This window comes from Balearica regulorum, chromosome 6, assembly GCF_011004875.1.
Source record: "Balearica regulorum gibbericeps isolate bBalReg1 chromosome 6, bBalReg1.pri, whole genome shotgun sequence".
In the NCBI taxonomy this organism is placed as follows: Eukaryota; Metazoa; Chordata; class Aves; order Gruiformes; family Gruidae; genus Balearica; species Balearica regulorum.
Window position 1 is genome coordinate 17,658,062 of NC_046189.1, and position 13,216 is coordinate 17,671,277.

Consider the following 13,216-nt stretch of genomic DNA (forward strand, 5'->3'; position numbering starts at 1 on the left):
TACTAAAAGATTAATTAATTCCATATTTCTTACACCCTTCATCAGAAACACCTGAGCTTGAGCTTGCTGATGATCTGAAGAAGACAGTTACAGTAAGAGCTGGTGGTTCCCTGCGCCTAATGGTCTCTGTATCTGGCAGACCTGCTCCTGTAATCACATGGAGCAAGGAGGGTGTTGACCTTGTAAGTCGAGCTATTATTGATACTACAGACAGCTACACTCTGCTTATTGTGGATAAAGTTAATCGGTATGATGCTGGAAAATACGTCATTGAGGCTGAAAATCAATCAGGAAAAAAATCTGCAACTATTTCTGTAAAAGTGTATGGTAAGTACTGTTACAGTTGTACATGGGCATTACATCACTCATAGTGCATGTTGCTCAGGAATAAGGAAGTTACTCCTTTCCAAAGGAAGTCTGCAGTTTAAATATCACCAGATTTTTTTTGGGAAGTCAGAGAAACAATCTAATCCAAAGGAAAATACATAACTTCTAAAACTATGCTAGTTTATAAATCAAATCCCAGTGTTGTTTTTTTTTATACAGAAGCAGTCATTCACTGTAAAAGGAAAGGATCCAAAAGAAAAAAAAAATTGTTTTGTTTTTGTTTTAGATACACCCGGTCCACCAGCTGCAGTGAGAATTAAGGAAGTATCAAAAGATTCTGTGACACTTACTTGGGATATTCCAACCATTGATGGTGGAGCCCCAGTCAACAATTACATAATTGAGAAACGTGAAGCTTCCATGAGAGCTTACAAGACTGTCACTACCAAATGCAGCAAGACATTTTATAGAGTTACTGGACTTCTAGAAGGAGCTTTGTATTATTTCAGAGTACTACCAGAAAATATTTATGGCATTGGTGAAGCTTGTGAAACATCTGATGCAGTACTAGTATCTGATGTTCCAATGGTACCACAAAAGCTCGAAGTGATTGACACCACTAAATCAACTGTTACTCTTGCATGGGAGAAACCACCACATGATGGTGGCAGCAGATTGACTGGCTATGTTATTGAGGCCAGCAAAGCTGGAACAGAAAGATGGTTGAAGGTAGTGACACTGAAGCCTACTGTCTATGAGCATACAATTATCTCTCTCAATGAAGGTGAACAGTACTTGTTCAGGGTCAGAGCACAGAATCAGAAGGGTGTGTCAGAAGCACGAGAGATTGTCACAGCAGTGACAGTACAAGACCAAAAAGGTAGGTATCTACTGTTAAAAATAACAGGGTAAAGCTTACACCAAATGAATGTGACATTTATAAAATGGATATTTAAAATACCAATAACTTGCTTTTCTTAGTTCTGCCAACAATTGACTTGGCTGGAATACCTCAGAAGACAATTCATGTACCTGCTGGCAAGCCCGTTGAGTTAGCTATTCCAATTGAAGGACGACCACCTCCAGCTGCATCTTGGTTCTTTGCTGGTTCTAAACTGAAAGAATCAGAACGCATCAAAATGGAGACTGTTGCCAAAATGGCTAAATTAACTGTGCGTGAAACGACTATACATGACACTGGAGAGTACACGCTTGAACTGAAGAACACAACTGGAACAGTTACTGATACAATAAAGGTTATAATCCTTGGTAAGGATTAATAAAAATAATTGTCCATGATCTTTCTGCATCTGAACTTTGTTACATCAGCAATTCCTTTTCTCCACATTTTTTGTGTGTTTTAATTTTTTTTTTTTCTAGACAAACCTGGACCACCTGTTGGACCTATCCGAATTGATGAAATTGATTCCAATTATGTAACCATCTCCTGGGAGCCACCTGAGCTGGATGGTGGAGCTACCCTTAGTGGCTATGTGGTAGAACAACGTGATGCTCACCGCCCTGGATGGCTGCCAGTTTCAGAGTCAGTAACCAGGACAACATTTAAGTTCACTAGACTTGTTGAAGGTGCAGAATATGTGTTCCGTGTGGCTGCTACAAACCGCTTTGGAATCGGATCTTACCTGCAGTCCGAAATTATAGAATGCAAGAGCAGAATCCGTAAGTCTGAGTTTTTGCTTATTGTCTACCTTTAAAAACAAAAATATCTATTTAAATGGGCTTATATATCTACACATAGATAAGATTTTTCTAGATGTTACTACTTCCTTTCACCAAATAAATTGGTACATTATGATGCACATTAGTCTTGTTATAATTTTGGAGAAAAATAGCATCCATAAATCTATATAGGTATTATAGATGCAGTGCACAGAACCTGGATGGTAAACTTGGATTTTCTTCTCAGGTTACCATCAGCCTTAAAAATTGCTTTACCCCATTACAAAAACAGCACTATTTCACCGACCTAGTTTGTAAAGTACTTTGATATCTGCTGATAAAGTTTGATAGGACATTGATATTACATTGTCATTCACAGTATGTTGCATATTACTAATGTGTAGAATCATTTGACACTTTCTTCACTAATTCTGTGTTGTTTTTACAGGTATTCCTGGTCCTCCTGGCACTCCAGAAGTGTTTGATGTCTCTCGAGATGGCATGACATTAACTTGGTACCCTCCAGAAGATGATGGTGACTCACAGATTACTGGTTATATTGTGGAACGCAAAGAAGTTAGAGCAGATAGATGGATCCGTGTGAATAAAGTTCCAGTCACTATGACTCGTTACCGTTCCACTGGGTTGGTTGAAGGACTAGAATATGAACACCGAGTCACAGCAATCAATGCCAGAGGCACTGGCAAACCCAGCCGTCCTTCCAAGTCTGCCGTCGCCAGAGATCCAATTGGTAAGTAATCTCCTACATAGATTAAGCACATTATGGCAGAAGGGAATGATACTCTTTTCTCTAATTTGGAAATTTATCTGAGTATATTAACAAATGAGATTCTGACTGGAGAAAACCAAGAAAATATTAGTGAAAATTATACCCTATAGACTTAATACAGATCATATGTTGCAAGTTAGAATTTGTTAGATCTTTTAAATATTCATAAAAAATATCCTACTCCCCCATCTGATCTTCTCTTCCAGCTCCTCCAGGTAAACCTCAAAATCCAAGAGTCACTGATACTACAAGAACATCTGTCTCCCTGGCTTGGAGTCCACCAGAAGATGAAGGTGGTTCTAAAGTTACTGGCTACTTAATTGAGATGCAGAAAGTTGATCAATTTGAATGGACCAAATGCAATACCACGCCAACGAAGATTCGTGAATACACCTTGACACATCTCCCCCAGGGCGCAGAGTACAGATTCCGTGTGCTAGCCTGTAATGCTGGTGGGCCAGGAGAACCTGCTGAAGTGCCAGGAACAGTCAAAATAACAGAAATGCTTGGTAAGACACTTCAAGTCTTAACACTTATTGAAAGGCATCCTAAAAAAGTATTTGCCTTAAGCAGATATGATATCATCTGTAAAACAGACATAGCGTGATGTGTTCATTTTGTTTACAGAATATCCTGACTATGAACTTGATGAAAAATACCAGGAGGGTCTCATGGTGAGACAAGGTGGAGTTATCAGGCTCACAATACCCATTAAGGGTAAGCCCATCCCAATATGCAAATGGACAAAAGAAGGACACGACATCAGCAGGAGGGCCATGATTGCGACTTCTGATACTCACACAGAACTTGTGATCAAAGATGCAGAAAGAGAAGATTCAGGCACCTATGATTTGGCACTTGAAAACAAGTGTGGCAAAAAAGCTGTGTATATTAAAGTCAGAGTGATTGGCATTCCAAATCCACCAGAAGGGCCACTTGAGTATGATGATATACAAGCTCGTTCTGTCAGAGTAAGCTGGAGACCTCCTACAGATGATGGTGGTGCAGATATCCTAGGTTATATTGTGCAGAGACGAGAAGTACCGAAGACTGCCTGGTACACTGTTGATTCTAGAGTGAAAGGGACGTCGCTGGTTGTGAAAGGGCTCAAAGAAAATGTGGAATATCACTTCCGTGTTTCTGCTGAAAACCACTTTGGTATTAGCAAATCTCTCAAATCTGAAGAACCAGCAGTACCAAAGACACCTCTAAGTAAGTCCCCTTTTAGATTTTAAAAAATTAATAATTTTTAATTACTACATTATGGCTTTAAAAGTACAATAGTATATGCAAATGTTTCAATGCTATGTCACTATTATTCCATTATTTTTGTTGTTCTAATTATTAACAGATCCTCCAGAGCCTCCAAACAACCCACCTGAAGTGCTTGATGCTACAAAGAGTTCTGTCAACTTGTCCTGGTCTAGACCTAAAGATGATGGTGGTTCTCGCGTAACTGGCTACTACATTGAACGTAAAGAGACATCTACAGAAAAATGGGTCCGCCATAATAAGACACAGATTACCACTACAATGTACACAGTCACAGGACTTGTTCCAGATGCTGAATATCAATTCCGTATCATTGCTCAAAATGACATTGGTGAAAGTGAAGCAAGTCCTGCTTCTGAACCAGTTGTATGCAAGGATCCATTTGGTAAGAAAACGTTTGCATTAACAGATCTGCTGAAGAGCAACCTAGTACCATTTAGAGGAATTTATCTTCTGTGTCTATTTTAATTTTCAGACAAACCAAGCCAACCTGGAGAAATTGAGATCACTTCTATATTTAAGGACAGCATTACGTTAGAATGGGAACGACCTGAAAGTGATGGTGGCAAAGAGATCCTTGGCTATTGGGTTGAATATCGCCAGTCTGGAGAAAGCACCTGGAAAAAATGCAATAAAGAACGCATCAAGGACAGGCAGTTTACAGTAGGAGGTTTACTAGAGGCTACAGAATATGAGTTCCGTGTCTTTGCAGAAAATCAGACTGGCCTCAGCAGACCTCGAAGGACTGCTATGGCAGTGAAAACTAAATTAACATGTAAGCAAAAGTATATTGTCATATTTGCTGTGATATTGCTGTGATTTGCTGTGTCATAACCCACGCACTGCTGCACTTAACACACTGCCTGTTTGTTTTACATATTACTTGCCAACATGACTGTCCTAAAGCACAGTCTTCCAAGTACAAGAGGCACAAGTATAAATGAAAATTAATTTCCAGTAATATAGTAACAGAGGAAAATTTCATAGTAATCTGCATTATTTTTTCATTTTCTTTGTCATAGCTGGAGAAGCACCTGCCATAAAGAAAGAAATGCAGGATGTTACAACTAAACTGGGTGAAGCAGCTCAGCTGACATGCCAGATTGTTGGGAGACCTTTGCCTGATATTAAATGGTACCGCTTCGGCAAAGAACTAGTGCAAAGCCGAAAATACAAAATGTCATCTGATGGACGCAACCATACACTGACAGTAATAACAGATGAACAGGAGGATGAAGGTCTCTACACTTGTATGGCTACCAATGATGTCGGAGAAATTGAAACTAGTGGCAAGCTATTATTGCAGGCGCCTCCTCAGTTCCATCCTGGTTTCCCATTGAAAGAGAAATACTATGCAGGTGCAGGTGGCACCCTCCGCCTTCACGTTGTGTATATTGGCCGACCAGTACCAGCAATAACTTGGTTCCACGGCAACAAACCTTTGAGAGGATCAGAAACGGTTACTATTGAGAACACAGAGCATTATACTCATCTTGCTATTAAGAATGTCCAGCACAAGACTCATGCTGGGAAGTACAAAGTGCAACTCAGTAACACATTTGGAACAGTTGACACTGTACTTAATGTGGAAATACAAGGTAATTAATTTTATTTTCAGTATTTTTGTGGAATATTTTCTCAAGTATTTACTAGGAAAAGAACTAAAAATATTGTGCTTTTTCTTTTACAGATAAGCCAGATAAACCAGTAGGGCCAATTGTTATCGAGTCTATACTGAAGAATTCTGTGGTGATAAGCTGGAAACCACCAGAGGATGATGGAGGTGCTATGATAACCAATTACATCATAGAGAAACGTGAAGCCAAGGAAGGAGCAGAATGGCAACTTGTATCTTCAAGCATTTCAGGCACAACCTGTAGAATTGTTAACCTCACTGAAAATGCAGGCTATTATTTCCGTGTTTCTGCTCAGAATACATATGGCATTAGCGAAGCACTGGAGGTTTCATCAGTTGTCGTTATGAAGCCTCCATTTGGTAAGTGGACGCCAAAATATTGATTTCTGTATGCCCCTGTAATTACTAAGGCAAGCTCACTTCACTTTTTGAACCTTTTATTCTCTGCAGAAAAACCAGGACAACCTGGTCAGCCAGTAGCAAGCGCTGTCACAAAGGATTCTTGTGTTGTCTCATGGAAGCCACCTGCAAGTGATGGCGGTGCAAAGATTAGAACTTATTATCTTGAGAAGCGTGAGAAAAAACAAAACAAGTGGATTTCTGTAACAACAGATGAAATTCGTGAAACTGTCTATTCTGTGAAAGATCTTATTGAAGGTCTTGAATATGAGTTCCGTGTAAAATGTGAAAATCTTGGTGGTGAAAGTGAGTGGAGTGAGGTATCACAACCAGTCATTCCAAAATCTGATGTACCAATTCAAGCTCCACATTTCAAAGAAGAACTAAGGAATCTGAATGTGAAATTCCAAGCCAATGCCACATTTGTCTGCAAAGTCACTGGTCATCCTAAACCAATTCTCAAGTGGTACAGACAAGGCAAAGAAATCATGCCAGATGGTGAAAAGATCAAGATACAAGAATTCAAGGGTGGATATCACCAGCTGGTCATCACAAATGTAACAGATGATGATGCCACAGTATATCAAGTTAGAGCTACCAACCAAGGAGGATCCGTGTCTGGCACTGCCTCTTTGGATGTTGAAGGTGAATAAGGGGTCTTGATTCCTAAGACAAATTCTTTTTAAGCTTTGGATATTTAGACTATTGATGCTCTTCTCATGTGCTTTTGGTCATGTGTTGTTTTTTCTTCCTCTTTCTATTCCAGTTCCTGCAAAGATTCACTTGCCCAAAAACCTGGAAGGCATGGGAGCTGTTCATGCCCTCCGAGGGGAAGTAGTGAGCATCAAGATTCCATTCAGCGGCAAGCCTGCCCCCGTGATCACGTGGCAGAAGGGACAAGACCTCATTGATACTAATGGGCACTACCAAGTCATTGTTACGCGATCATTCACATCTCTTGTTTTCCCAAATGGTGTTGACAGAAAAGATGCAGGTTTTTACATTGTTTGTGCCAAAAACAGATTTGGAATTGATCAAAAAACAGTTGAATTAGATGTGGCTGATGTGCCTGATCCACCAAGAGGTCTGAAGGTAACTGACATTTCAAGGGATTCAGTCAACTTAACCTGGAATGAACCAGCTACTGATGGTGGAAGCAGAATCATAAACTACATTATTGAGAAACGTGCTACAACAGCAGAGCGATGGATTCGTGTCGCACAAGCTCGTGATACACGATACACAGTGGTGAACCTATTTGGCAAGACCACCTACCAGTTCCGTGTAATTGCAGAAAACAAGTTTGGCCAGAGCCAGCCTTCTGAACCTACTGATCCAATTATAACAAAGGAAGATAAGACCAGAGTAATGAACTATGATGAAGAAGTTGATGAGACCAGAGAAGTCACCACAGTTAAAGCAGCTCACTATTCTACAAAAGAACTCTATGACAAATACATGATTGCAGAAGAGCTTGGACGTGGGCAGTTTGGCATTGCACACCGCTGTGTAGAGGCAGTTTCAAAAAAGACTTACCTGGCCAAGTTTGTCAAAGTAAAGGGCGCTGACCAAGTTTTGGTAAAGAAGGAAATTTCCATTCTAAACATTGCTAGGCACCGCAATATCCTGTATCTTCATGAATCATTTGAGAGCCTAGAAGAATTAGTCATGATCTTTGAATTCATTTCTGGAGTTGACATCTTTGAAAGAATCAGCACAGCTTCATTTGAACTGAATGAAAGAGAAATAGTAAGTTACGTACGCCAGGTATGCGATGCACTAGAATTTTTACATCGCCACAGCATTGGACATTTTGATATTAAACCAGACAACATTATTTACTCCACAAGAAGAAGCTCTGTAGTTAAAATTGTTGAATTTGGTCAAGCCAGACAATTGAAGCCTGGAGACAGCTTTAGACTCCAGTTCACTTCTCCTGAATATTATGCGCCTGAAGTACATCATCATGATTTGGTCAGCACAGCTACTGACATGTGGTCAGTTGGTGCTCTAACATATATCCTTCTCAGTGGCATTAATCCTTTCATTGCTGAAACAAACCAACAAGTTATTGAAAATATTCTAAATGCTGAATACAACTTTGATGATGAAGCATTCAAGGACATAAGCATCGAGGCCATGGACTTCATCGATCGCCTACTAGTGAAGGAAAGAAAAGCTCGAATGACAGCTGCTGAAGCACTTAACCATGTGTGGCTAAAACAGCAGACAGAAAAGACCAGCACTAAAGCCATCAAGACTTTGAGGCACAGGCGTTACTACCAAACTCTAGTAAAGAAGGAGTGGAACACAGTTGTGTCAGTAGCCCGCATTTCCTGCGGAGGTGCGATTAGATCTCAGAAAGGCGTAACAGTGGCAAAAGTTAAAGTTGCGCCAATAGACATTGGTCCCATTGCTGGTCAGATAAAGCATACCGTTACAGAAGAAGGAGGGCATGCCAAATATGTATGTAGGATTGAAAACTACGATCAGTCCACACAAGTCACATGGTACTTTGGTATGAGGCAATTAGAAAGCAATGAGAAATATGAAATCAAATACGAAGAAGGTGTGGCGACCATGTATGTCAAAGATGTTTCTAAATCTGATGATGGTACCTATAGATGCAAGGTAGTAAATGACTACGGTGAAGACAGCTCTTATGCAGAACTTTTTGTTAAAGGTGTGAGAGAAATTTCTGAGCACTACAGATGCAGAACTGTTAGGAAAGTGAAACGACGGGTTGATACTATGAGACTACTAGAGCGTCCACCAGAATTTACTCTGCCTTTGTATAACCGCACTGCATATATTGGAGAAAATGTCAGGTTTGGAGTAACTATAACAGTTCATCCAGAACCTCGCTTAACATGGTTCAAATCAGGCCAGAAAATCAAACCTGGTGATGATGATAAGAAGTATACTTTTGAATCAGACAAGGGTCTTTACCAACTCGTCATCAATAATGTCACTGAAGAGGATGATGCTGAATACAGTATTGTGGCACGCAATAAATATGGCGAAGACAGCTGCAAAGCTAAGCTGACTGTGATTCCACATCCACCTCCAGCAGATGCCACACTAAGGCCAATGTTTAAAAGACTGCTGGCAAATGCTGAATGTCAAGAAGGCCAAAATGTCAGTTTTGAGATCAGGGTATCTGGTGTACCAAAACCAACGCTGAAATGGGAGAAAGATGGTCAACCTCTATCCTTTGGTCCTAACTTTGATATAATTCATGAAGGTTTAGATTATTATGCTTTGCATATTAGAGATACTTTACCAGAAGACAGTGGTTATTACAGAGTTACTGCTACAAACAGTGCTGGATCTACAAGCTGTCAGGCTTATCTAAAAGTTGAACGTTTGAAATATGTCAAGCGTGAGTACAAGACTGAAGAAGAGCGGGAGAAGCATGTACAAAGGCAAATTGACAAGACCTTACGAATGGCAGAAATCCTTTCTGGGGTTGAAGCTGTTCCACTGACGCAAACTGCACAAGAGGCTCTCAGAGAAGCTGCTATCTTATATAAACCAGCTGTTAGCACCAAGACCGTCAAAGGTGAATATGAAATTAAGAAAGAAGAAAAGAAGGAAGAAAGACGACTTCGTATGCCATATGAAGTCCCAGAGCCTCGCAAACATGTGCGCACTACTCTTGAGGAAGATCAGAACATTAAACACTTTGTGCCTCTGTCAGACATGAAGTGGTACAAGAGGCTGCGAGACCAGTACGAAATGCCAGGAAAACTTGAGAGAACTGTTCAGAAACGCCAGAAACGTATACGTCTTTCCAGGTGGGAGCAATTCTACGTGATGCCACTGCCACGTATTTCTGATCAGTATAAACCTAAATGGCGCATACCAAAGCTAACACAAGACGATCTTGAAATTGTGAGACCAGCACGTCGGCATACCCCATCTCCAGACTATGAATATTACTATAGACCAAGAAGGCGATCGCTTGGTGACTTGTCTGACGAGGAATTACTTCTGCCTATTGATGACTACTTAGCCATGAAGAGAACTGAAGAGGAAAGACTTCGCCTTGAAGAAGAGCTGGAGTTAGGCTTTTCTGCTTCCCCACCAAGTAGAAGCCCCCCACGCTTTGAATTGTCTGCCCTTCGGTATTCTACTGCAGGAGCACAGGTCGGTTCAGAGGAAGAAAGAAAAAGAGAGCTGAGGTATTCAAGGTATCATATCCCGACTAAAGCTGAGACCAGTGCAAGCTATGCAGAGCTTCGTCAACGCCATGACAGGGCTGCCTACAGACCACCTAAACAAAAGCAAAGAATAATGGATGAAAGAGAGGATGAAGAATTGCTCCGCCCTGTTGGCACTGCTCAACGACTCTCTGAATACAGGAGCGAGCTTGAATATATGGCAGAAGAGGAAAAGAGTAGACTCAGAAGAAGGAGGGAAAGAGAAATAACTGAGATCACATCAGAAGAAGAAGAAGAAATAGAAATGGTGCAACATGTTCACAGGGAATTTTCACCTCCCTCTAGATTACTAAGGAGAAGAAGATCTCTTTCTCCAACTTACATTGAGTTGATGCGTCCTGTATCTGAATTAATTCGACCCCGCTCACGGCCTCCTGAAGAAACTGAGAGAAGATCCCCAACACCAGAGAGAACTCGACCACGCTCACCTAGCCCAGTTTCTAGTGAAAGATCGCTCTCTCGGTTTGAGAGGATGGCAAGATTTGATATATTTTCTAGATACGAGTCCATGAAATCTGCTTTGAAAACTCAGAAAACTATGGAGAGGAAATACGAAGTTCTGACTCAGCAGCCTTTCACCCTTGACCATGCTCCTCGCATTACCCTGAGAATGCGCTCACACCGCGTACCGTGTGGCCATAATACTAGGTTCATTCTAAATGTCCAGTCAAAACCAACTGCTGAAGTGAAGTGGTACCATAATGGTATTGAGCTCCAAGAGAGCAGTAAGATACATTTTACTAATACCAGCGGTGTATTAACTCTGGAGATTCTTGATTGTCACATTGATGACAGTGGAACATACCGGGCTGTATGCACAAACTGCAAAGGGGAATGCTCTGATTATGCAACACTAGATGTGACTGGAGGAGACTACACTACATACTCTTCCCAGAGGAAAGATGAAGAAGTACCAAGGTCAATTTTACCTGACTTGACCAAAACAGAGGCATATGCAATCTCCTCATTTAAGAAAGCATCTGCTACAGAAGCAAGTTCCTCAGTAAGAGAGGTCAAATCAGAAATGTCAGCAACAAGAGAATCACTTTTATCATATGAACACTATGCTGATTCTCAAGAAAAAATCACTGCAGCTGAAGAAAAATCATTGGAAGAAAGGACTGTACACAAGGCCTTTAAAAGCACTCTACCAGCAACAATCCTTACAAAACCACGGTCAATCACAGTTTCTGAAGGGGAGACTGCAAGATTTTCCTGTGATGTTGATGGTGAACCAGCACCAACAATAACATGGTTCCGTGCAGGTCAACCCATTGTTTCTTCAAGGCGTTTCCAAGTAACACGAACACAGTACAAGTCTACCTTTGAAATTTCTTCAGTCCAGATGTCAGATGAAGGAAGTTACACTGTTGTGGTGGAAAACTCTGAAGGAAGACAGGAAGCGCATTTTACTTTGACCATTCAAAGAACAAAAATTCCCGAAAAAACAATTACATCACCTCCAAAAGTCAAATCCCCTGAGCCTCGTGTAAAGTCTCCGGAGCCGGTTAAGTCTCCTAAACGAGTGAAATCTCCTGAACCCATCAGCAGCCCCCCAAAAGCAAAGTCACTACCTGGAGACAAAACAGTACCAGCAGAGAAAGTACAATTACCAACTGCTTCTCCACCAAAGATAAAACAGCATCTGAAAGCAGAAACTCTTGGAGATAAGGTAAAGCTATCCTGTGCAGTTGAAAGCAGTGTTTTAAGTGTCAGAGAAGTGGCTTGGTATAAGGATGGCAAAAAACTGAAAGACGACCATCATTTCAAGTTTCACTATGCAGCAGATGGCACCTATGAGCTCAAAATCCATGACCTTATGGAATCTGATAAAGGAGAATACACCTGTGAAATTATTGGGGAAGGAGGTGTTTCAAAAACAAACTTCCAGTTTACCGGCCAGGTATTTAAAAATATCCATTCCCAAGTAAGAGGTGTATCTGAAACTCATACATCAGTTCAGAAAGAAGATGAGGTGCTTACAGTTTCTACACAGAAGAAATCAGCAGTGGCAACTGAAGAAAAAGCAGCAGTTCAAGAAGTCATTAAAAAGTCAGTTGTTACTGAAGATATCAAACAATTGAAAGCAGAAATTAAAGCTTCTTCAACTAAAATGACAGTATCCGAAGGGCAGAAAGTGACATTGAAAGCCAACATTCCTGGTGCCTCTGAAGTAAAATGGGTGCTGAATGGAATGGAGCTGAGAAATTCAGATGATTACAGATACGGTGTTTCTGGAAGCGATCACACACTAACTATCAAAAAGGCTAGTAATAAAGATGAAGGTATACTCACCTGTGAAGGTAAAACTGATGAAGGCATTATTAAATGCCAGTATGTTCTGACCTTTTCTAAGGAGCGCTCCAACGAACCAGCATTTATCATTCAGCCTAAGTCTCAAAATGTCAATGAAGGACAAGATGTATTGTTCACCTGTGAAGTTTCTGGAGATCCTTCTCCTGAAATCGAGTGGTTTAAGAATAATCAACCTGTAAGTATTTATTTAATATATTTACTTGAAAAATTAGCATTGTTCATAAAGCTGATCTTAATGAAACCATTTTTTACCCTCCTCAGATTGCTGTTTCATCACACATCAGAGTAACACGCTCTAAAAACATGTATTCTCTTGAGATTCGCAATGCAGCAGTGAGTGACACTGGAAAATACACAGTCAAAGCAAAAAATTACCATGGGCAGTGCTCTGCTACAGCATCTTTGACTGTACTCCGTAAGTTTGTTCTCTGGCTCTTTTGTTCAGACTAATCATAACTTTTTGCTGTGGTGTGTCTACTAAAATGACTTATGGTAGAAGCCACTGGTAGTGTTGATATTTAGGTACTTTAACAAGTTCCTATTATTTCTCTTGTGTATTATATATACAGAACT

The 13,216-nt window shown here is 40.5% G+C and overlaps 1 protein-coding gene across 1 annotated transcript in view; it reads left to right on the top strand.

Annotated features, from left to right (window-relative positions):
- Positions 1–13,216, top strand: part of TTN (titin) — a 242,473-nt gene that overhangs the window by 226,240 nt on the left and 3,017 nt on the right. The window contains 14 exon segments of the mRNA XM_075756546.1: positions 46–327; positions 614–1,207; positions 1,309–1,596; positions 1,708–2,007; positions 2,456–2,758; positions 3,004–3,306; positions 3,425–4,009; positions 4,149–4,454; positions 4,545–4,844; positions 5,092–5,667; positions 5,760–6,065; positions 6,156–6,749; positions 6,871–12,818; positions 12,905–13,058. Of these exon segments, the coding sequence (XP_075612661.1) occupies positions 46–327; positions 614–1,207; positions 1,309–1,596; positions 1,708–2,007; positions 2,456–2,758; positions 3,004–3,306; positions 3,425–4,009; positions 4,149–4,454; positions 4,545–4,844; positions 5,092–5,667; positions 5,760–6,065; positions 6,156–6,749; positions 6,871–12,818; positions 12,905–13,058 (10,839 nt within the window).